Genomic DNA, 26,205 nt, shown 5'->3' on the forward strand with positions numbered 1-26,205 from the left:
TTCTTTAAGAGTCTCCTCTTTCCTCCACTCATTACCTGTAGTAATGGCACCTGTTTAAACTTATCAGTATAAAAAGATACCTGTGCACACCCTCAAACAGTCAGACTCCAAACTCCACTATGGTGAAGACCAAAGAGCTGTCAAAGGACACCAGAAACAAAATTGTAGCGTTGCACCAGGCTGGGAAGACTGAATCTGCAATAGGCAACCAGCTTGGATTGAAGAAATCAACTGTGGGAGCAATAATTAGAAAATGGAAGACATACAAGACCACTGATAATCTCCCTCGATCTGGGGCTCCACGCAAAATCTCACCCCGTGGGGTCAAAATGATCACAAGAACGGTGAGCAAAAATCCCAGAACCACGCGGGGGGACCTAGTGAATGAACTGCAGAGAGCTGGGACCAATGTGGTCTACCTATGATGTAAATTACAGACGCTTCTCATCTTTTTAAGTGGTGGAACTTGCACTATTGGTGACTGACTAAATACTTTTTTGCCCCACTGTATAACATCAGCTTCTATGAGGAGGTCAATTCAAGACTGGACTTGGGTAATGCTTTTGATACTGTACCACATAAAAGGTTGGTACACAAAAAGAGAATGTTGGGACTTGGGGGAAAACATATGCATTTGGGTTAGCAACTGGCTCACTGATACCGTGTTTCCCCGATAGTAAGACACCCCCGATAGTAAGACGTAGCGGGGGTTTTAGGGAGGTCGGCTAATGTAAGACGTACCCCAAAAGTAAGACATAGTGGGACTTTCGGGGTAAAAAGAATGTAAGACACTGTCTTACTTTTGGGGGGTGTATCGGGGAAACACGGGGCTCCGCTGTGCTGTGAGAGACAGGGGGGAACGCCCCCTCCCTCCCTGATAATGATCGGCTATGGACGAGTACTGCGAGCAGATGGAGGGGGTGTTCCTCCCAGCTCTCACAGCACAGAGCGATTGGCTGTGCTGTGCAGAAGGACTTTGCCGGCGGCCGCTTAACCCCTCGCGTGCCAGCCGCTTCTATCCATTTCAATGGCACGCTTCCATTGAAATGAATGAAAGCGCTCGGCACGCGAGGAGTTAAAGGGATTCTACCATTAAAAGAAGTTCTTTACTCTGACCACGTCGGAATAGCCTTAAAAAAGGCTATTCGTCTCCTACCTGTTGCCATAGCCAGCACCGCCTTCTTCCTTAGCTGCGTCCGCCCAGTCTGTGTCCCCGTCGGGCCTCATGGATGACGCATGGGCAGTCGGCTCTAACAGGCTCTCGCAGCCAGAGCAGACTGCGCATGCGTCATCCATGAGGCCCAAAGAAGAGACAGACGGGGAGGACGCAGCTGAGGAAGGCGGCGGCGCTGGCTATGGCAACAGGTAGGAGACGAATAGCCTTTTTCAAGGCTATTCCGACGTGGTCAAGAGGAAAGAACTTCTTTTAATGGTAGAATCCCTTTAAGCGGCGGCCGTCGGCAAAGTCTGAGTGCCGCTTCCACACATTGCAATGGGAGAGCGCTATTCAAATAGTATTCGCGCATCTCTAACTTCAATTGTAAGAAGTTACAATTGAAGTTAGAGATGAACGAATACTATTTGAATAGCGCGCTCCCATTGCAATGTATGGAAGCGGCCGGCGCTTAAAGAGGACCTTTCATCAAATCGGGCCCATGCAGTTTTATATACTGCTGGAAAGCTGACAGTGCGCTGAATTCAGCGCACTGTCGGCTTTCCCGATCCGTGCCCGGTGTAAAGCGCTATCGGTTCCGGGACCGTAGCGCTTTAGTGTCAGAAGGGCGTTTCTGACTGTTAGCCAGGAACGTCCTTCTGCCTCGCGGCGCCTATCGCGCTGTACTGTGGCTAACAGTCAGAAACGCCCTTCTGACACTAAAGCGCTACGGTCCCGGGACCGATAGCGCTTTACACCGGGCATGGATCGGGAAAGCTTTCCAGCAGTATATAAAACTGCATGGGCCCGATTTGATGAAAGGTCCTCTTTAACTCCTTGCGTGCCGCCTCTTCAATCCATATGATTAGTGATGGGGGAGGGGGGTTGGAGTGCGGGGGGGTTGGTTTTCCCAATATAAGACATACCCCGAAAGTAAGATATAGTGGGACTTTTGGGGGTAAAAAGAATGTAAGACACTGTCTTACTTTCGGGGAAACACGGTAATAAACAGAGGGTACTTGTTAATGGTAAATATTTAGACTGGGTCACAGTTACCAGTGGGGTGCCACAGGGGTCAGTATTAGGTCCTCTCTTGTTTAATATCTTTATTAATGACCTGGTAGAGGGTTTACAAAGCAGAGAGTCCATATCTGCAGAGGATACTAAACTTTCTAAGGTAATCAAAAATGAGGAGGATAGTAAAATATTACAAGGGGATCTAAGGAAGCTGGAAGCATGGGGGGAGACTTGGCAAATGAAGTTTAATGTTGACAAATGTAAGGTTAAGCACTTTGGTCGACGTAATAAAATGTATGATTATGTACTTAATAGTAAATTACTGCGTAAGACTGCTAATGAAAAAGACTTGGGGATTTTGGTGGACAGCAAGCTTACCTTTATTGACCAGTGTCAGCTGCTGCCAAGGCAAATAAAATTATGGCAAAAAAAGGCAAATAAAATTATGGGTCGCCTTAAAAGTGGTATAGATTCTTATAAGAACATGGTTATGCCTTTATACAAATCACTGGTTTGGCCACACTTACAATATTGTGTGTAATTTTGGGCCCCAATATACAAGAAACACATGAACTTAAAAAAGTGCAAAGATGGGAGACCAAAACTATTAGGGGAATGGGTGGACTGGAGTACAACAATAGATTAACAAACTTGGGGTTATTCAATTTAGAGAAAAGACGTCTACGGGGAGATCTAATAACAATGTACAAATACATGAAGGGACATTAAAAAGAACTTTCTAAGGATCTTTTTACTCCTAGGACAGTGACAAAGGGACATCCTCTACATCTGGAGGAGAGGAAGTTTCACCAGCACATAGAAGGGGATTCTTCACATAAGAACAGCAAGGCTATGGAACTCTCTGCCCGAGGAAGTGGCGATGGTGGATTCATTAAACAAGTTCAAAAAGGGCCTGGATGACTTTCTCGAAAATAAAAATATTACCGGTTATGGACTCTAGTTTTTAAGGAAACGTTGAAACAGGGTTTTTATAATGACTGCCAGATTGGAGTCGGGAAGGAATCTTTTCCCCTGGAATGGGGCAATTGGCGTAAAGCCTCATGGGGTTTTTTGCCTTCCCCTGGATCAACACTGTAGGGTTATAAGTTGGACTTGATGGACTGATGTCTTCATCCAACCTCATCTACTATGTAACTATGTAAAACCAGAATTAAGATGGGACTTCTACTTTAAAATCATATGATATAGCAGTGATTTTTGGTATATTCATGAAACAGACTTCCTAAAGCATATTCATTTAAAAAAAAAAAAAAAAAAAAAAAAAAAAACACACGCACACTACTTACTGTTATAAATTTATGAACTGGTATTTTTTCTTGTCCCTCAGCAATTGTGTAAAAGAGTAAATCCTCCAAACTTGGTAGAAGTCCTTGTTTGTTTTTTCTGAAAAACATAAGTTTTAGAAAAACAATTTTATAGTATACATGTTATATTTTAGACTTAAAAAGATGAGGTGAATATCAATTCAGCAATATTCCAAAGGAATAAAACAAGCAATTCAATTAAAAAAAAAAAGTAATAGAAAAGCCAATGCCTCACATGGTGACACTAAGGCTACAATTTAAATTTGCATTATAGTTTCCACTGCAGTGTGTATCCAAAAATCACCAGATGAAAAATGCCTCCATGTCCAATTTTTTCGTCCAGCAGTTCCAGTTTAAGAATAGATAAAGAAAAAATATTATTCAGCTCACCATATACCAAGATAAACAATGTCCGGAGAGCACGGCAACAGGTGGACTCAACCCGTTCTTGATACAAATTCTTTAGCAAATAAATGAAGCCAGCTGCATCCAGAATGATGATGAAGAGTTCCGTGGTAGATAAAATATAACTTTTATTCCATAAAAATAAAAAGGTTACATAGCAACCATGGTGTAGGTCTAATATAAAAAGCGATGCGTTTCGGGACTCTCGTCCCTTCCTCACGGCTCAAACATATCACTCCCTATACTCCTTTTAAACCACTACATCGACCTGACTCCACCCTCCACTCATCTATTTAACCCCATATCTACCACACATTGCATGTTGAATAACAATTATACAGATTTTATCTTAAAGACAATATAATTCCCAATGCGTACAACAACAACAATACCTTATGAGCGAAGTAACATACAAAAAAATATGTAAATTTTTTATCAATAATACATATACCACGGAAAAAACGCTAGTGTGAAAACATTTCAATACTAATAAACCGGTCAAATGTGAACATATCCCTGTAGCAAACCACTACATCATGATTATAGCGACTATGTGATTTAAAACTCCATACTACAAAATCCAGACCACACAAACTATAAGAAATGTAAATCTGTACTTACTTTACTGTACTGTGGATGGACATAAGATTTTAATCCTATATTTTTCAAACTCCCCCATACGCTGTATGAAAAGACCTCCGTGTTCTTCCGATGCCATAGTAACAAACCAAGATTCCGATCATGTGATGAATCACCAAACCGGAAACACTAGTGTAGGTGAGACGCATCATGGAACGCAATGCTCACATGTGACCAAACCTATCACATGATCGGAGCTAATAGTCTCAATAAGCCAGATTGCTAAACTGGTACTATCCTTATGTTAACTACATGTTAAGATTGTGATAATCCCTGACTACAGACAATAAAAGCTACACCTCTACTAGCTATTCACATTATCATCCAATTCAAATTGACAATGGACTAAACAGATTTAAGTATATAAAGAAACTACCATAAATGGTGTCATAACCTTTATTACTTATAGTCCTTAAAAATGATTTTAATTTAATTGTTACATCAATAAATGTAAGCGAAGTCTGATCGTATATTAAGACCCCCGGGGTGCCTCGTTCTTAATTTCATGATCCAAAAAGCCTCACGAAGGAGGACTTTTTTCCTCCAATCACCTCCCCGCGGGGGTCTTGAGACCCGTTCTATTGCATAAAACCTCAGACTCAAAACATTACCCTGATGTTCATGGAAAAAGTGACGAGAAACCCCTGAGGAATTCTCCTGTTCTTTGTTACTACCTGCAATATGTTCACTGATCCTTACTTTGGCTTAACTATCGGGGTTTTTTCAAATGTGGCATGAATAGGTGTTCTGTATGTCAGTATGCAAGTAAAACTTCTATATTTTATAATTCAGATAACACAGATCACTTTTCAATTGCCTCTTTTATGAACTGTAATACGGATCATGTCATATACGTAGTTGAGTGCACTTTATGTGGACTCAAGTACGTGGGATGTACGATTAGGGCAGTTAAAGTAAGGATCAGTGAACATACTGCAGGTAGTAACAAAGAACAGGAGAATTCCTCAGGGGTTTCTCGTCACTTTTTCCATGAACATCAGGGTAATGTTTTGAGTCTGAGGTTTTATGCAATAGAACGGGTCTCAAGACCCCCGCGGGGAGGTGATTGGAGGAAAAAAGTCCTCCATCGTGAGGCTTTTTGGATCATGAAATTAAGAACGAGGCACCCCGGGGGTCTTAATATACGATCAGACTTAGCTTACATTTATTGATGTAACAATTAAATTAAAATCATTTTTAAGGACTATAAGTAATAAAGGTTATGACACCATTTATGGTAGTTTCTTTATATACTTAAATCTGTTTAGTCCATTGTCAATTTGAATTGGATGATAATGTGAATAGCTAGTAGAGGTGTAGCTTCTATTGTCTGTAGTCAGGGATTATCGCAATCTTAACATGTAGTTAACATAAGGATAGTACCAGTTTAGCAATCTGGCTTATTGAGACTATTAGCTCCGATCATGTGATAGGTTTGGTCACATGTGAGCATTGCGGTCCATGATGCATCTCACCTACACTAGTGTTTCCGGTTTGGTGATTCATCACGTGATCGGAATCTTGGTTTGTTACTATGGCATCGGAAGAACACGGAGGTCTTTTCATACAGCGTATGGGGGAGTTTGAAAAATATAGGATTAAAATCTTATGTCCATCCACAGTGTTAGAGTCAAATCCTCCATCTTTGTATTTTGTCAGTCATCTTGTAACCTTTCACACATAAACTGTGTAAGTAAGTCGCAGCTGGCTATTTGTATATCTTATCTTCATGGTATATGGAGGTCACTGAGACTCATTTAGCACCAACATGACATCTTATCTCTGTTTCCATGATATATGCATATAGACATAGTGTAAGCTGTTAGTTCACACATAAGTGTTTTTGAAACTTTCTTTGTTTAAGGACAAAGTACAAAGTCCATTAAGCTGTAATGAGATGCAAAATACATGAGGCCTCAGCCAATAGTCATGTGCCAGGTTTATCTTATAACCAATCATTTTATGCCAACCATGTTAGAATAGTCCAACCTGCTCTTGTCTGTATTGTATTTAAACCACCTTTGTGCACCATTAAATTAGAATCCACCTTGATACACCAAACACCATGTGTCTTCGTGATTCTCCAGGTCAAAGATCGGCTGTAGCCAATCTTGGCCTGTTAATTAATTTTCCTTTACAGACAGCATATCTCTGGGGTATTATGATTCCCCAGACAGAACCTGGCGCCCATCGTGGGGCATCGATAATCGTTTAATGTGCAGCCGATAGTGTACTGGTCCACTCACCAACCGATTTGGAGACGGGCCCGGAGGACCTCAGATGAATAAAACGGCGCTGTAACGGTAAGTCCTTTTCTTGCCAAATAACTAATCTGAGTTCCTACGTGTCCCGGATCCTGTGTGTCGGTGAGTGAAGATTAGTGCTGCATATGTTATAACAATCGATGCCATATTATATAGTGTACAAGAACCTGAATAGTATGTTGTCTGTAGTGGGGTGGGAAATGTTATACCTCATTCTTTGTCTACTGTCCATGCTGTCATTTGGTTGCTACATCTGTTATAGAGTGTAAAAAGCGGTGCAGAAGAGAGAGTTATTCTTCATCCTTAATCCCTAGAGTTGCGAGAGTGGAAGTACTGAGTGATTGAAAAGTCCTTGTTTTGGACACTAAGGACTGAGTAGAATCTGAGTAAGTACATGCAATGATTCAGGGGTGTTCGATAGAGGGACACAGACAAAGTGGAGTCTGTGGAAACCAAATGAGGGTTTTGCCCTGAGCACTACCCCAGAACATGCACATTAGAGATTAGTTCAATGAAAACAGAGTGACTGTTTGGGAGGTCCCACTAGGTGAGTCAAAAGTGACCCTCTATTGTCTTAATTGCCCTAGAGGAGTGGGATGCTCACGGCTGACTGGCCATCAGCTAGTATGGGGGAGGGACCCTCTGAGGTAGGGTACCCCCATATGAACTAATAGGAATGGGAGAGAGAGAAGAAGATGCCGCTCAAGAAAAAAAAAAAAAAAAGAGCAGGAGTTACCAATGGAGAATAGACAGGACAGATACAGGGATAGAGGGTAACCAGGAAGTGTTTTAATTGTGGAAACCAGGGACACTTGGCTAGAGATTGCTGGTGTCCTAAGCGAAGAACAAAGGCTTTGAGTGTAAGGAAATGTATAGTGAGCATCCATTGACAGTCCAGCTAAAGGGTTAATGTGCTTGGCACTTAGCATTGTGTTGTTAGTTTGTTGGTTAGTGGAAAGTGGAAACATGATATGTTTTGTGGTGAGGATACTGCAGGTTAAGTGTAGGTATGTGTATACACATATGTGTGTATATAGGCTTGGGGGTGGACATTAAGGAATTTCTAGAATGTCTAAAGTGTCCTTTTATTCAGGAAAGGTTTCCCATTTTGAGAATGCTCCTCTCATGGTAATGTTTTTAAAATTGGATAAATGGCATAAATATGAGATCAACATTATTATGTTTATTTTATAGTAATATGCAAATTGGTAAAAAGATGAAGGCAACTATTTACATGTTTTGGTTTGTTTTCTCCTCAATATTTAGCTGTGCGGGAATTATAACTAACTCTGTGCCTATTTGTAGGAATAAGATTTGGCTGTCCCAAGACAATAAGTGATATCACGGTACAAAATATATGAATATTTTTATTTTAGTTCAGACAAGTTCTTTTTGATTTAATTGACATCTGTTTTGTTCTGTCTGGAGCTCCAGTGTGACGTTGCATGTTTGTATGGAAGGTTCAGAAAAGTGAATGGGCCCATATATGTGTGTCAGTTATATGTACATGTTACATGTGTCTGCTATGTGTACATGTTCTGTTTGTCCATGTCTGTATTGTTACATTTTCAGTCTCCAAAGCAAGCAGATATTGAATGCTGATAACCACAGAGGGTGGTGACAAGTAGATATGAAAGGGAGGCATAAAAGTTCTTTCCATTGTTGAATATATATGTGTGTTCTGGTGTAAATGAGATGTACTTGATATACCATGTACATGTATTATGTACTCAGTGTGTATTGGTGCGTATGTGTATCAAATATATCACATGGGCTTTACACTTGTAACATAAATATTTGTTATCGGTTTATACTATAAATCCATAAATGTTAACAATCGGGATTTATTGTGTGAAAAAGTTATTCAGATGTTCTTTCTGATATGGGATTAGGCCCCATAGGGGTAGGCAATACATGTGAACTATCTTGCCACAAGGGGCACAGAACACCCCTAATATGTACACGCAGGTAAAGATAAATTGCAGTTCTACAAAGTTAAAGTGGTGTTTCTGGGTCATTGTTTGCTACAAGGTGCTACATAGCTGTCTAAGTAGATCAGAAGTCACTCGCATATCTGCTCTGTAATGGCTGATATATTTTGAGTATTTACTTACCTCAATGAATTTCTGGAGTGTTTAGAAGCTTTAGAGAACTGAATTTACTTGGGATTGTATAAATAAGTCTGCTGGGATATGTAGTACTACAGCTATGACAAATGTGGGGAGAGCCAGCGCAGCTGCTTCCATGATAAGACAAGGGGTAATAAATCTTGTATTGGAAACAAAGATAACAATGGCTGGACATCTCAGACTGCAGTGTGTTTTATATGTCTTCTAATGTAAGCTTTGCATTCTGTGCTGGACTACAAGTCCCATCTAACCTGTTAACAATAGTTTCAGGGGAGGAGTAAGGAGAGTCAGATAACTTAAAATTAATTTTACTTTTGCTGATTTGGTTAATAAATGATGAATCTATTGTTAACACTGATGAGAGTTCTTTTATTTTAGATGATTCTCGATTTGGGAATGATGGTGGATTCTGCACCAGATATGTCATGGTCACTGAATATGAGGTAAACCAAGGGTAAAACCAAGCACAAGTAGAACCATTATAGAACTGTATGCGTCTCAGCTCATGAAGTTGAACTAGAAGCCATCACTGAGACAGGGTACAATGTCTGAGGGTAGGTGTTTGATATAGTGGGACTATGGTCCAATCTGGAGAGCGAGAGCTTTCTGTAGGGTCAATGTTAAGCTTAAAAGGATTTCCATGCTGTTCAGGTAGTGATGCTGCCACCCCCACATAGGTGGGTATAGTCAAAAGTCAGGACACACACTAAGGCTGATACGAAGGAAAGTAGAGGTAACTTGTGGGCAGACACTGCCACTAACCCAGTTGCAGAGGCCTAGGGGATATGCCTTACTGATAAGTGGTCACTATACTCGACCCAAACCCCCTTTTAGCTCTCTTTTCAGGTTTTGCAACACTGAGGCACCAAAAATGGTCCAGGACTACAGTGAAAGAGGATGTACAAGTCCTGATCTCCGGTGGTAAGAGAATATATTTACTGAGTGCATTGTCCCCACTGATGGCATAAAGCAGTGTTTAGAAGTAGCCATGTGTGACCTGGTGAGCAGAGGATGGGCGGCTGCAGGATTTAACATCACTACAGACACTGTATGGCATATGTTAAATGCAAAGTAGGCCAAAAAGTGAAAAGTTTCTCAGAGCCAGGCCCAGAGCCCTTGTACCCGTTCCAAAGATTGCAGGTTAACTATATGCAGTTACTAAAGGTGAGACGGTATAAGTACGTGCTTGTGTGTATAGTTATCTATCTTCAGGATGGCCTGGGGCATATCTGGTGAAGAAAGCCATCACAAACAGGGCTGCAGATAGACGGCTACTGAAGAAGTAGTGTGTCACTTGTATTGGTATTTTCTGTAAGGTACCCTCCTAAGAGAAGAATTGGCTTTAGCCCATGTCAAACTTTCTTTGGGGGTTGTATTCTTGGCAACTCCTACAGATGTGGTATGGTGTACTGACTGACTATGTGATGTATTGGCAAAAACATTTGACTAATGTATAGTTTTGAGTTTTCTCTCCTTCTCAGATTTTAAGTTAGTAGGCGGGACCTATTCATTTGAACCAAGAGATTGATGGTGATAAAGAGACACGTGAGAAAAACCTTGGAACCAAGATTTGATGGTCCATTCCAAATGCTGATGATAACCAGTACTTCTGTGAAATTTGAAGGAGAGCCTAATTGTATCCATGCTTCATATTGCAAGAAAGTATCTACACACAAAGCGATGAAGATTCTCCTGATAATGCTGTTACAGATGGTCCTGACGATAAGCCTGCATAGAACATTTAAATATGAAGTGGGACAATAAGTTTCTTAAACATCATATGATTTTGATCAAAGATCTGAATGTGTCAGATTGTAGGATATGTACTCATAACCCCATATTAGCCTAAGTCATGTTATATATAGCTGTTTCTTTGACGCAACAGGAAATGTTTGAAGTATATAGTTAAGAAGATACCACCTCATATTTTAGGAACAATACATAGTATAAACAAGTAAATATCAGCAAGTTGTAGTAAAAATCTTATCTTCATTTTGTTTGTTTAATACAAAACATATACAAAAGGATGAGCAGACCAAGATATAAAAGGCCAGAACTATGATTGAGATTAGGTTAGAATACAGGAACATATGAGGGGAATCTGGTAAAGTCCGGCAGTAGACATTAGGTCACTGAAGTACCTAAATATGAATTCCTGTATTCAACCATCTCAAAATGGGGGAATGTTAGAGTCAAATCCTCCATCTTTGTATTTTGTCAGTCATCTTGTAACCTTTCACACATAAACTGTGTAAGTAAGTCGCAGCTGGCTATTTGTATATCTTATCTTCATGGTATATGGAGGTCACAGACTCATTTAGCACCAACATGACATCTTATCTCTGTTTCCATGATATATGCATATAGACATAGTGTAAGCTGTTAGTTCACACATAAGTGTTTTTGAAACTTTCTTTGTTTAAGGACAAAGTACAAAGTCCATTAAGCTGTAATGAGATGCAAAATACATGAGGCCTCAGCCAATAGTCATGTGCCAGGTTTATCTTATAACCAATCATTTTATGCCAACCATGTTAGAATAGTCCAACCTGCTCTTGTCTGTATTGTATTTAAACCACCTTTGTGCACCATTAAATTAGAATCCACCTTGATACACCAAACACCATGTGTCTTCGTGATTCTCCAGGTCAAAGATCGGCTGTAGCCAATCTTGGCCTGTTAATTAATTTTCCTTTACAGACAGCATATCTCTGGGGTATTATGATTCCCCCGACAACAGTAAAGTAAAGTAAGTACAGATTTACATTTCTTATAGTTTGTGTGGTCTGGATTTTGTAGTATGGAGTTTTAAATCACATAGTCGCTATAATCATGATGTAGTGGTTTGCTACAGGGATATGTTCACATTTGACCGGTTTATTAGTATTGAAATGTTTTCACACTAGCGTTTTTTCCGTGGTATATGTATTATTGATAAAAAAAATGTACATATTTTTTTGTATGTTACTTCGCTCATAAGGTATTGTTGTTATTGTACGCATTGGGAATTATATTGTCTTTAAGATAAAATCTGTATAATTGTTATTCAACATGCAATGTGTGGTAGATATGGGGTTAAATAGATGAGTGGAGGGTGGAGTCAGGTCGATGTAGTGGTTTAAAAGGAGTATAGGGAGTGATATGTTTGAGCCGAGAGGAAGGGACGAGAGTCCCGAAACGCGTCGCTTTTTATATTAGACCTACACCATGGTTGCTATGTAACCTTTTTATTTTTATGGAATAAAAGTTATATTTTATCTACCACGGAACTCTTCATCATCATTCTGGATGCAGCTGGCTTCATTTATTTGCTAAAGAGTTCCAATTTAACCCCTTCCCGCCGATGGCACTTTTTGACTTCCTGACCAAACTCGATTTTTCAAAACTGATGTGTCACTTTATGCAGTAATAACTTTGGAATGCTTTAACTTACCAAAGTGATTTTGAGATTGTTTTTTCATAACACATTATACTTCATGTTAGTAGTAAATTTTGGTTGATATGTTTTGTGTTTAATTATGAAAAAATAGGAAATTTGGTGGAAATTTTTAAAAATATGCATTTTTATAAAGTTTGAAATGATGTGCATTGCATACAGATAGTCAGACCGCCAAAATTCTATCATAAATCTCATGTCCCAGATCTCTGCTTTATTTCGGCATCAAACTTTAGTCACCCTTTTGTTTTTTACGGACATTAGAAGGTTTACAAGTGAAAGAACAATATTCAAAATTTTCAAGAAATTTCCAAAACCCATTTTTTAAGGGACTAATCCAGTTATGAAGGGGTTTTGAAAGACCCGTGTATTAAAACCCCCCATAAATCACCCCATTTTCAATACTGCACCCCTTAAATAAGCCAAAGCAACAGATACCTAGTATTTTAACCCTATAAGTGCTTAACAGACAGTGTATACAAGACTTCTCCCGAGCTACATCACTCCTCCGGAATGCTCTACCCCGGACAATCAGATTAACTCCCAATTTCTACAGCTTCAAACGTAAACTAAAGACGCATCTTTACAGACAAGCCTATCACAATTTCTAACGTAAACCCTTAACCTTCCTCTGTCCCCGCTCCCACATTACCCCACATGATATGATGTCATCTCAGGATAACTTTATCTGTCCAAGCTCCATCCACATGTTAAAAGGACACGACTGTTGACGGCTCATAAAGTTTTATGTTTGTGTAATGACAGTCACCTCTATTACAAAAGTGTCTGACCTCTGCATAAGCAATACCGCCCCTGCTACCTCTTGTGTCACCCCCTCTACCTCATAGATTGTAAGCTCTTGCAAGCAGGGCCCTCAGTCCCATTGTGTGAAACGATTTTCTTTGTAATGTATCTTTCTGTCTGTATTTGAACCCTACAAATTGTACAGCGCTGCGGAATATGTTGGCGCTATATAAATAAAATTTATTATTATTATTATTATTATTATTATTATTATTATTAACAGGAATTAATACAAAATGAAGGTGAAATTTTCAAATTTGATTTTATTTTACTAATATTTTCATTTAGCCGTAGAATTTGCACATTCACAAGGGGTTAAAGGAGAAAAAGCATCCCACAATTTGTTATGCAAGTTCTCCCGACTACCATAGTACCCCATTTGTGGGTGTAAACTAATATATGGACGCACCACGAGACGCAGAAGGGAAGGCGCGCCAAGGAGATTTAGAGGGCAGATCCGTCTGTGATCAGTTTCAGGAACCATGTCGCATTTACAAAGCCCTTGAGGAGTCAAAACAGTGGAAACCTCTAGAAAGTGACCCCATTTTGAAAACCGCACCCCTCAAAGAATTTATCAAGTGATGTAATAAGCATTAGTAACCCCGAAGTGAATGTGTAAGCTGTGCGGAGTAAATTGGGTACACCAAATCCTATTCTATTTTCCCACTAGCTCCTATGACACGGACGGGGAAGAGGGGCATTCTGGGGGATCAGCACTGGAGTCTTCTCTATCATAAGCCCTAAATATGGGGTGTCCCCTGAAAACGCTCGCACAGCTTATACATTTCCTTCTAGTCGCAGCCACTTATGTTCTGATGATTTGGTGACTTTTAGGGTTTTTGTCTTCATATTGTACAAGCTAGATTTTTATTTTTATCTTCTGGCCATGTGGCCATATGAGGGTTTGGTGTTTGCGGTATTAGATGTGCTTCTCAATGCCAACATTTTGGGGCCTGTAACTTATTGACTACATTTTATTAACTCTTTCTGGGTGGGATGTAAAAGGAAACATCAATTCTGGCATTGCTTTTTAGCATTTATTTTTTTCCCGTGCAGCGTACAGCATAAGTAACACATTACCTTTATTCTGCGGGTCGGTACGGTTACGGCGATACCTCATTTATATTATTTTTTAATACGTTGCTATTTGTGCAGAATAAAATTTAATTTAGGGGAAAAAAATCAATTATTTTTGCATCACCATCTTCTGAAAGACATAACATTTTTATTTTCGATAGACAGAGCTGGTTGAGGGCTTATTTTTTGCATGATGACCTCTGCTTTTTATTGGTACCATTTTGGTTTTCATCTGACCATTTGATTACTTTTTATTGAACATTTTGTAAGGGAAAGGTGGTGAATAATCATTATTTTGAGCGGTTTTCTACGTTTTTTTTTTTTTTTTTTACGCCGTTCGGGATAAATAATGTTCTAATTTTATTGTTCAAGTTATTACGGACGCGGTGATACCAAATATGTAATTTTTTTTCTATGTTTCTTTATTTTACATAATAAAACATTTTATATGGAGAAAAAGGGATTTTTGGGGCTTCATTTATTTCTAATTTATTTTAAACTTAAACTTTTTTATTTTTACTTTTTTTTCAGTCCCCATGAGGGATTGATGCAGTGATCTGCTGATCTCTGCTTCAATAGATATACGCTGCAATACACGTGTATTGCAGAGTATAGGAAGCTGTCAGCCTGTGTAGACGCACAAGGCTGACAGCTTTCTTTTGGGCAGGATCAACCAGGTACGTTGAGGGAGTAAGTGATGGGGCAGACCCGGGGTCACTGATCAGACCCCGGGCTGCCCCCTAAGAACATTGACACCCCCCGAAACCGGCGCAGGGGTGCCAATCGGCTCCATAACATACTGAAAACCTGGAGATGCCGGCGGTCTGTTTGACCGCCGGCATCTCAGGGGTTAACACCCGCGATCGGACCCAGTTCCGACTGCGGGTGTTACAGAGCATTGTCAGCCGTATATTACGGCTGACACCCGCAGCTCATGGTGCACCATGCAGCCGCCGTACTGGTACGGCGGTTTTCAGGAAGTCCTTCCCGGCAGCGCTGTACTATTAAGGCGGATGTCGGGAAGGGGTTAAAAAAAACAGACATTCAATGGATTGCATTACAATCAATGTGGTCCGTGAAGTGATGTGACCGATGTAGTAGCGGTCGGCTTATCCATTATTCTGGTCCAGAACAACGGTTAGGTTGACACTATAGTGAACCTATTGTGACTGTTGAGCAGCTGCAATACACCTTCCACTGCTTTTGTACAGCTTGGCTGGTTCCAAAGATGCCAGTACTGTAATGTTGAGAACTGTTTGAAAATAAAAACAATTGTAATTTTTACGACCTTCAAGTTTTGTTGTGTTTTATTACTTTTGGTAAAATGAAAAAAAAATATTTGAAAAACAGACACCGTGCATATATACATAAAATACATGAGTTAAAGCACAACACCCCCCCACACACACACTTTGAATTTTCAATAAAGTTTCAAGAAATAAAGTTTTATATTCTCAAGTAAAACACCACAAGCACAAAAATATGTCCCAACAGTCCCAATCATCCCAAAGAAGGTATTCAGTAGAAGAGGCGTACGCCATACTGGCCATGCCAACCCTTCCTATGCCAGGCCCCAGAACTGGACCAGTAAATGCAGCAGAAATTAAGATTTTCTGGGGTCTTATTCTGCATATGAACATAGTGAAAAAACCCTAAAATTCGTCAGTATTGCAGTACAGACGTCTTGCACAACACTACACTCTATCGAATCGCTATGTCCAGGAAGCGGTTTGAAAGTATCCTAAAATTCATACATTATAATAATTCTCAGTGCCCGCCCCAAATTTTGACCGCTTACACAAAGTTAGAACAGTCATTGACCGCCAAGTTTGCAGAGTCCTATATCCCTGAGTCCGACTGGACGTGTTAACCCTTTCGATCGCGCCGTCAAACATCACGGCGCGATCGAAAGGGATCCGCCGATATTTGAAAGTGATCGGCACCCCCCACGGCGAGATCGGGGGGTGCCGATGTCAGTAGAAGGTAGTCTGGGGTCTGGCCAGTGACCCCAGACTACCGGAGCCCCCACATACCTGGTGATCCTGCCAGGCGGTGGAGGAAGTGAGCGATGTGTCTCACTTCCTCTGCAGCTTACAGGACACGAGCAGGCTCATGTCCTGCTCGTGTCCTGTCTGCTACTGTGCTGAATCAGCTGATGCTTTCATCAAAGCATCAACTGATTCAAGTGTCCTAAAGGGACACATGAAAAAGTAAAAAAAAAAGTTTAAAAAAAAAAAAAAAAGTGTATGAAAAAAGTAATAAAGTTCTAAAGTCCAAAAATCCCTTTTTTCTATACAAAATGAATTATATAAAAAAAAAAAGCACTAAAAATTAAAAAAAAGCAATGCATATTTGGTATCGCCGCGTCCGTAACAACCTGTACAATAAAACTGAAATAATATTTAATGTACACGGTGAACGTCGGGAAAAAAAAACGGAAAAAACTCGCCGGAAGTAATGATTTTTCGCCATCTCACCATACAAAATATGCTATAAAAAGTGATCAAAAAGTCATATGCATCCGACAACAGTACCAATAAAAAGCACAGGTTGTCCCGCAAAAAATAAGCCCTCAACCAACACTGTCAACTGAAAAATAAAAATGTTACGCCTCTTAGAAGATGCGATGCAAAAAACATTGATTTATGTCCCCAAATGTGTTTTTCCTCTGCAGAACTAGTAACACATAAAAAAATAATATAAATGAGGTATCGCCGTAACCGTACCGACCCGCAGAATAAAGGGAACATGTTACTTATACTGTACGCTGCATGGCGCAAAATTAAAAAAGTAAAACTCAATGCCAGGATTGATTTTTTTTTTTTAAATCCAGCAAAAAAGGGTTAATAAAATGTATTCATAAAGATGTAGACACCCAAAAATGGTGTCATTACGAAATGCATCTCATCCCGCAAAGAATAAGCCCTTATATGGCCGCGTCACCAGAAAAATAAAGAAAATATAGCATCTCACAATGTGAAGACAAAAACCCTCAAAAATCGCCAAATTATTAGAATACAACTGGCGGCGTCAGGAAGGGAATATATAAGCTGTGCAAGCGAATATCAGGGGACACCCCAGATTTACAGCTTATGAGGGAACAGACACCAGAAGTGACCCCCAGAGTGACCCCCAGAGTGACTCCCCCAATCATAGGAGCTACTGGGACATAGTAGGGAATTTGGTGTTTGCAATGTCCTCCGCAGAGCTTATATATTCCCTCTTCGCCATCCGCTGTGCAGTCACGTCCGGGATACTAATACTCACTACACCCCCTGCTAAATTCTTTGAGGGGTGCAGTTTTCAAAATGGGGTCACTCCTGGTACCCCATGGAATCCACTTTTCTGGTACCTTACAGGCTCTACAAACATGACATGGCGTCCAGATACCAAACATCTGAATCTGTACTCCAAAAGCCGCATAGCGCTCCTTCCCTTCTGCGCCCTGCTGTACGTCCAAACTGCAGTTTATGACACATGTATAACACATGTATGACACTGGTGTACCCCGGATAATGCACGTAATGTCATATGTGGGTATAAACTGATATTAGGGCACAGCCGGACACAGAAGGGAAGAAGGGTCATTTGGTTTTTGGAGCACAGACGGTTTGGTTTTTGGATGCCATGACACTTTTGTAGAGCTGAAACGCTAGTAAAGTGGAATCCCCTGATATGAGACGTTATTTTGGAAACTACACCCCTGAAGGATTTCTCCAGGGGTACAGAGAGCATTTTTAACCCCCAAGTGTTGCTATAACTTATTATCCATAAATGAATACGAAGCGGATTGTGAGAGGTGAAAATGACCATTTTTCCAGGAATACGTCCTTTCAGTGCGTAATATGTTGTGTCCACCTTGTATCAGAGATGAACACTCTAAAAGCTGTTGTGCCTGGGATACCCGTTTAACAGTTTTTGGAGTGTCTCTGCTGACATAAGTCGGGCACAACATGTTGCACGCTGAAATGGCAAATCTGTAAAATTTTCATTTTTAACTTCTCTATCAGTTGCGATTTCATTTCTGGAAACTAAATAAATGCAACACTCAAGGGTTAAAAATTCTCGCTACACCACTTGATAAATCCCATCAGTGGGGTAGTGTCCAAAATAGGGTGACATGTCTGCGGATTCCACTTTATTGGCAACTCAGGGGCTTTGCAAAAGTGGCATGACGTCCAAAAACCAAACTGTGCTCCAAAAACCAAAATAGCGCTCCTTCCCTTCTGTCCCCGGCTGTGCCCAAACAGCCGATTCTACCCACATATTGGTATTAAGTCCGTTATCCGAGGTACACCAGTGTCATACATGTGGGCATACACTGCTATTTGGGTACCCAGCAGGGCGCAGATGTGAAGGAGCAATATGTGCTTTTGGAGTGCAGATTTAGATTCTTCGTTTTTGGACACCATGTCACATTTGCAGAGACCCTAAAATTGCCCCTACAAAATGGGGTCACTTCTTGGTGAATTCCAGTTTACTGGCACCTCCAGGGCTCTGCAAAAACAACATGGCACCCAGAAAGTCCCTCTAAATCTGTACCCCAAAAGCTAAAACGCACAGTGGTCCTTCCCTTCTGAGCCCTGCTGTGTGCCCAAGCAGCAGTTTACACCCACATATATAATTTTTTGACCCCCGGGATGGCCCCTTAATAGTTTTAGGAGTGCAGGTCTCTGACAACACAAAGTGGGTGCAACGTATTGGGCACCGAAATGGCATATTTTTAAAAATTTCAATTTTCATTTTGTACATTAAATTTTTGGGAAGCATTTTAGGCTCAAAATGATAATACCTCTTGATACATTCCTTGACAGGTGTAGTTTCTAAAATGGGGTCACTTTTGAGGGGTTTCCATTGTATTGATACTTTAGGGGCTCTGCAAATGCGACATGGCCCCTGAAAACTATTCCAGCAACATCTGCCCTCCAAAATCCAAATAGCGCTCTTTCCATTCTGAGCCCCACCATGTACCCATACAGCAGATTATGGCCACATATGGGGTATTGCCGTGTTCAGAAGAAATTGTGTAACAAACTGTGGGGGGCTTTTAATTCTTAAACTATTTGCAAAATTAAAACTATGGCGCTAAATGGACGATTTATTGGGAAAAAAAGTAATTTTTCATTTTCACGTCCCAATGTTAATAAAATCTGTGAAACACCTGTGAGGCCAAAATACTCACTCTACCCCTAGACAAATTCTATGAGGGGTGTAGTTTCCAAAATGGGGTCACTTATAGGGGGTTTCCACTGTATTGGTACTTTAGGGGCTCTGCAAATGCAACATGGGACCTGAAAAATATTCCAGCAAAATCTGCCCTCCAAAAGCCAAATAGCCCTCTTTCCATTCTGAGCCCCGCCATGTTCCCATACAGCAGATTATGACCACATATGGGGCATTTCTGTGTTCAGGAGAATTTGTGTAACGAACTTTAGGGAGCTTTTTCTCCTTTATCCTCTTGTGAAAATTAAAAATTTGGGGCTAAATTGACAGTTTGTTGGAAAAAAAGTAATTTTTCATTTTCATGGCCCAATGTTAATAAAATCTGTGAAACAGCTGTAGGGTCAAAATGCTCACTCTACCCTTTAATATGTTCTGTGGGGGGTGTAGTTTCCCAAATGGGGTCACTTTTAGGGGGTTTCCACTGTATTGGTTCTCTAGGGGCTCTGCTAATGCGACATGGCACCTAAAAATAATTCCAGCAAAATCTGCCATCCAAAAGCAAAATAGCGCTCCTTCCATTCTGAGCCCCGCCATGTTCCCATACAGCAGATTATAGCCACATATGGGGTATTGCCGTGTTCAGGAGAAATTGTTTAACAAACTGTGGGGGGCTTTTACTCCTTTAACCCCTTGTGAAAATGAAAACTTTGGAGATAAAGTGACATTTTAGTAATTTTTCATTTACACATCCCAATGTTAGTAAAATCTGTGAAACAACTGTAGGGTCTAAATGCTGACTATACCCCTTGATGAATTCTGTGAGGGGTGTGGATTCTAAAATGGGGTCACTTTTGGGGGGTTTCCATTGTTTTGGTACTCTAGGGTCTCTGCAAATAAGGCATGGCGCTGAAAATTATTCCAGCAAAATCTGCTGTTCAAACACCCAGTGTCGCTCCTTCCCTTCCATGCACTGCCGTGTGCCCAAAAATCAGTTTACACCCACATGTGGGGTATTTCTGTGCACGGGAGAAATTGCACAATAAACTGTCAGATGCATTTTCTCCTTTAACCCTTTGTGAATGTGTTAATTTTGGGTCTAAATGAATGTATTAGTGAAAAAAAATGAAATGTCTAAATTTCACTGCCATATTATTTTTATTCTTATGAAATGCTTAAAGGGTTAACAAACATCCCAAATGCTGTTTTGAATAATTTGAGGGGTGCAGTTTTGAAAATGGGGTAATTTATGGGGGTTTCTATTATACAGGCCTTTATAATTACTTTCAGAACTGAAGTGGTCCCTAAAAAATTGGTTTGGAGAATTTTCTTGTAAATCTGGAAAATTGCTGTTACACTTGTAAGCCTTGTGACGTCCAAAATAAATTAAAAGACAATCAAAATATGATGCCAATATAAAGCAGAGATATGGGAGATAATATTTATTCATGTATTTGGATGGTATGACTATCTGCCTGAAAAGCAGATAATTTCACATTTTGAAAATTGCAATTTTTTTCAAATTTCCATCAAATTTCCTAGTTTTTTTTATAAATAAATGCAAAAATATTGATTAGTGTTTACCACTAACATGAAGTATAATGTGTTACAAGAAAACAATCTCAAATTCATTTGTGTAAGTTAAAGCGTCTCAAAGTTATTGCCATTTAAAGTGACACATGTCAGTTTTGAAAAAAGAGGCCTGGTCTTTAACATACTTTTGAGCCTAGTCCTTAACCGGTTAAAGGGAGGCTAAAATTCTGCCAACACCTGCTCATTAAGCGGGCACGGTATGGCATCAAAATGTACAAAACTGTGTGAGAGCAGCTCAGTGTACACTTATAAGTTTAGGGTGTATGAAGGAAGGGACACCAAGATTGAGCCCCAAGAATGCCCCCCAATCCTAGAAGTTAGTGGGGAAAATAGCGTGGGAGTTGCTGCACCCACTGCTGGACAAGGGTTAACACCTCTATGTGGATAACTTTTACACCAGCATCCCACTCTTTAAGTCCCTGAGTTCCAGAGGAGCTTGTGGAACAGTGCACAGAAATCAAAGAGGCCTCCCTAGGGCACATATTGTGCAGCGCCTCAGAAAGGGTGAGAGTAGTGCCGTCTGCAATGAAAATATGTTGCTGGTCAGGGACTAGAGGGAGGTCCTTGTACTGACCAAAATTCATGGCAGCGACAGCACCCCTGTCCCTCTGCGTGGCACCAGTACCACTGTCTCCAAGCCAGACTGCATCCTGGCATACAATAAATAGATGGGAGGGGTTGAGCTATCTGATCGAGTCCTAAAGACATACAGTGCCACGCGAAAAACAAGAGAGGTACAAAAAGCTGGTCATGCACATGGTTCAGATGGCAATATATAATTCTTACGTGCTATCACGATGTGCAGGCCACACAGGAACTTTCCTTGAGTTTCAGGAGGCAATTATCAAGACCCTGATACTTGGGGTCCTAGAAGTGTCAGGTCCCAGTACTTCTGAAACTCAAGGTTCCCGTATTGTACCAGGGCAACATTTTCCCAGTGCAGTCCCCCAAAAACTGCTAAAAAGGGAAAAGCCAAAAAAAGATGCAGAGTGTGTTACAAAAGAGGAATAAGGAAAGACACCACTTATATGTGTGACACCTGCCCTGATAAACATGGCCTGTGCATGTAGGAGTGCTTTAGATTGTACCACACTTCCATGGAATATTAATTTTAGAATTAATTTTCCATGGAATATCGCCTCCTTATACCATCATATACTCTGCATAGATTTACTTTCATTCGGTTGTGCAGTAATTTCTGGAAAATAAATTATTGTCATACAAGTTGCATCCAAATGTTTGCTATACTTCTTGATAATTTTTTTAAGGGGTGCAATTTAACACTAATGTCACTGAAACCAAGGGGTCTAGTTTCCAAAATAGGGTCACATTTTTGGGGGCTTTTACTCTTTTGCCACTTCAAGGCATCTGCAAATGTGACATGGTAACTAAAACCAATTACAGAAAAATCTACCCTCCAACTATTATTCTCTCCCAGTGTGTAACCACCCACCCAGTGTGGGGTCATTTTTGGGCGGGGGGGGGGAGGGGTTTCTACTGTTCTGGCACTTCAGGGGCTCGCCAAGTGCCTGAAACAGATTCCAGCTAAATTTGCCATTCAAAATCCCCAGAGCGATCCTTCCGCTCTGGACCTTACAGTGTGCCCATACACCACGTGGAGCATTTTTGTAGTTGGCACAAAATGCTTAAATTGTGTGGTGCATTTTCTCTTTCAACCCTCAGTAAATGAGTAAATTCTAGGGCTAAATGAATATATTAGTGACAGAAATTGAAAAATGTGAATTTGACCTCCATTTTGTTTTAATTGCTGTGAAATGCTGAAAGGGTTAAGAAACTTTAACTGATGTTTTGTATTCTTTCAGGAGTGCAGTTTTGAGAATGGGGTGACTTATGGGGGGGTTTATTAGAGAGGAAGTTCCCTTCAGAACTGAACTAGTCCCTTGAAAAATGGGTTTTGGAAATTTTCTTGAAAAGTACTGCTTGACTTTTAAGCCTTATAATATCTTTAAAAATTAAAGGGTAATTAAAATTTGAACGCTAGATAAATCAGAAACATGGTTAATTTATGAAAAAATTTGGGTAGTATATAGAGATGAGCGAGTAGTATTCGATCAAATACCTCGCTCCCATAGGAATGTGTGTAAGCGGCCGAACACCAAGGGGTTAAGTGCATCAAATATTCAATGCGCTTAACCCCTTGGTGTTCAGCCGCTTACACGCATTCCTACGGGAGCGAGGTATTCGATCAAATACTACTTGCTCATCTCTAGTAGTATGGCTTTCCACTTAAAAGGCTTGCAATTTAAAAGTTTGAAAACTGCATTTTTTTCAAAATTTTCACCAAATTTCCTATTTTTTCATAATCAAAGACAAAACATAATCGACCAAAATTTACTACTGACATGAAGTACAATGAGTTACGAAAAAATAAACTCAATCACTTGTCTAAGTTAAAGAGGACCTTTCACCACTCCAAGCCTGTGCAGCTTTCTGCACCATGTTATGGATTCAGCTGCACAGACTCTGGTGCACTTTGAATTATCTCCCTAGCCCCCCTCGTTTTGGAGCTCTGAGCCCCGTTAATTCTGGCGCCCTGTATGTTAATTAAGCCTTTACAGTTAGAAGGGCGTTTCTGACTATAAAGGCAAGAGCTACGTCAGTCTTACACTGTCGAATTAGCAGTGGACAGTGTCCGAGCTGCTTCTGCTGCATGCTCTCCTGAGATCAGGCAGTCCTCTCTACACAGGGCTGCACAGAAGACCCGGAGAAGCGATCCAGGCCATGTATTGAAGTGGATGAAAGAGAACTTCACTGACATTGCTACAGGTAAGTAAAGAAACCCCTAAGAAATGAGCATAAGTGCCCAGTACACCCTGTGAACCTAGGTCTAGCCCCTATACAACCAGCATTAACCCCTATACAACCTAGCATGAACCCCTAAGCAAATATTACATCCTCTGAATGCAGCGACCAGATGTGTAGGTGTGCCTAGTCTGTAAGAATTCCACTGAAGTTTTGTAACTTCAATGCAAGGAATTCATTAATTTGCTCACCTATAAATTACAGGGGGGAGGAAGCTAGTGTGGAACCTACTGTATACAATGTAAACAAATAAGGAAGATGCCAAGAGATCCCAGAGAAGCACAGAACTCACTCAAACCACTGCTAACGTTATTTGGTTACATTTATTAACCAATTAATAGCATTTACAGACCTTTTTTAAATAAAACATTTTTTGCTTGAAAAAACCCTTTAAAGGTATTCTATCATTAGAAACCCTTTTTTTTACGATAAATACACATAGGAACAGCCTTAAAGGCTATTCTTCTCTTACCTTTATTATTCTGATCTGCGACGATATTCCTGAGGAATTTTATGTTTTTTCCTTATGCAAATGTATTTTCTCGCAGCACTGGGGGCGTCCCCAATGCTGCTTGAAAACTCTCCAGAGACAACCTATGTTCTTCACCGTCTCCGACCTTCTTCTCTTGCGCTCCTTCTGGGTCCAAAAGCGCCGACTGCACATGTCCGTTGGCCATTTTCTTGTGGGCTGAACGGGAGAGGCCACTGGAAAATGTCCGACTGCATATGTCCCAGTGCTGCGAGAAAACTCATTTGCATAAGCAAGAAAGAAGAAACTCCTTAGGAACAGCTGTGCGGATCAGAATAATGAAGGTAAGAGAAGAATAGCCTCTTAAGTCTATTCCTACATGAATTTATTGTAAAGAGGGTTTCTAATGATAGAATCCCTTTAATTGCTGTATATTTATTCATGTACATAGGTACACCACTGACATAGCTTTTTAACGAGGGCAGTGCAGTTTTTGCAAGCTTCATCCACATCTACAAAACTGGGGGCAAACAGAAGTGTCCATCAACAGTTAGGAAGCCAGATAGTGAGTTTGATAGGAAGCGGTTAGGTATTCACAGGTAGGTAGAACAAGATGCTGTTCATCACAAAAGAAAGAATACAGACACGCCTTCTGTTTGTAGAATTGCATTGGACGCTCACACTACATCACTACCCTACAAAAACACAGGGGAAACGAAATGTAAAATGTAATGTAACACACCGATTAATTTACACGGACTGTGAAATCGGAGTACAGAGGCGAACGCATACCGTACTTAGCAACCTCCCGTTACTCCATCGGTGACGTGTGACCCACACTGCACAGTACAGGCCTTTAGTGCCAGGTATTCGTTTCCCATTACTTACTTGTCATCCTTGGGATCACTTGTCGCAGTATTCGCATTACCCACACCTGACGTGACCTTCTGTACACCGTCATGTTCTGTAGAGTCTTCAGATTTAGAGCAGAAGCGCCTATATTGGGATAACCGAGCCCACCATAACGTTCTGGCGCTGGTGACACCTCCTCCATAACCAGTATTTCCTTCGCTGTTTAAACCCACTTTCGACGCTGTAGTTTTACAGTAATGTTTGTTGTTTAGAATTATGACCTGAAGATAAAACGATCTTCCAAAACGAATCATGTTCATTATCTGCAATTACAATCCCTAATGCCTGGATATAAACATACAGGGAGTCGCCTTGTAGAATCCGCTTTCTGTGAGGCGGTGGAAACCTTGCGTTCTGTTCTCATTGGTTGACTGTGGTAGCTGTCAATTTAGAATTTCACGATTGGTGGATAGAGGAGATCTATTCCTGCCAATTAAAAGGGAAGGGAGGGTTATGGTGTTCTCGTGCTTTTCCGTTTACAAATAGGAGGGGCTAACTAGGATGAGACCTCGGAAGTTCATTTTAGGTACGTTCTGCTTTGGCAGTGGGAGGTATTAGAGACGTAAGGATCAGGTACCTAAGCTTGCTAATCCTCCCAGGTTTGTTAGGACAAATCCACAAAACCCAAACGAAAAAGGGGCATAGTTTATGGAAAAGTGTTGTTAGGGCGATCAGAAACTATCTCTCTGAAAGGTACTATCCTGTAATTTGTCTTAAAAGATCAAAGGCTGAATAGCTGTTTTTGCTCCTTATATTTATTCTTATTAAATGTTGACACTACTACCTCCTTTCCTAGTCATGGTAGCTCATGTCACCCTACACAGCAGGAGACAGTATGCACATAAGATAGGAGATCTAGGTGGCTTGAAATGGTGCTGGGGCAACATCCTGGAAAAGTAGAGGAATTTGATAAACCATGAATGGGGAAAAGGCGATAACACAGAGGAATTGGGTAGCATGCTGTTTTGCCAACTATTTTAAGGGGTCGGGTATGGCTTT

General features: G+C 40.6%; 1 protein-coding gene across 2 annotated transcripts in view; it reads right to left on the reverse strand.

Annotated features, from left to right (window-relative positions):
• GLS (glutaminase) overlaps nucleotides 1-25,577 on the reverse strand; it is a 267,993-nt gene extending 242,416 nt beyond the window's left edge. For both annotated transcript variants that reach the window (XM_075285137.1, XM_075285138.1), the window contains exons 1-2: nucleotides 25,183-25,577; nucleotides 3,478-3,574 (exon numbers count right to left, since the gene is read on the reverse strand). In XM_075285137.1, coding sequence (XP_075141238.1) covers nucleotides 3,478-3,574; nucleotides 25,183-25,466 — 381 coding nt within the window. In that variant the 5' untranslated portion in view covers nucleotides 25,467-25,577. The remainder of the gene's footprint in view (nucleotides 1-3,477; nucleotides 3,575-25,182) is intronic.
• Nucleotides 25,578-26,205: the final 628 nt, after the last annotated feature.

The sequence above is a fragment of the Leptodactylus fuscus genome, chromosome 8 (genome assembly GCF_031893055.1).
Source record: "Leptodactylus fuscus isolate aLepFus1 chromosome 8, aLepFus1.hap2, whole genome shotgun sequence".
Classification (NCBI taxonomy): domain Eukaryota; kingdom Metazoa; phylum Chordata; class Amphibia; order Anura; family Leptodactylidae; genus Leptodactylus; species Leptodactylus fuscus.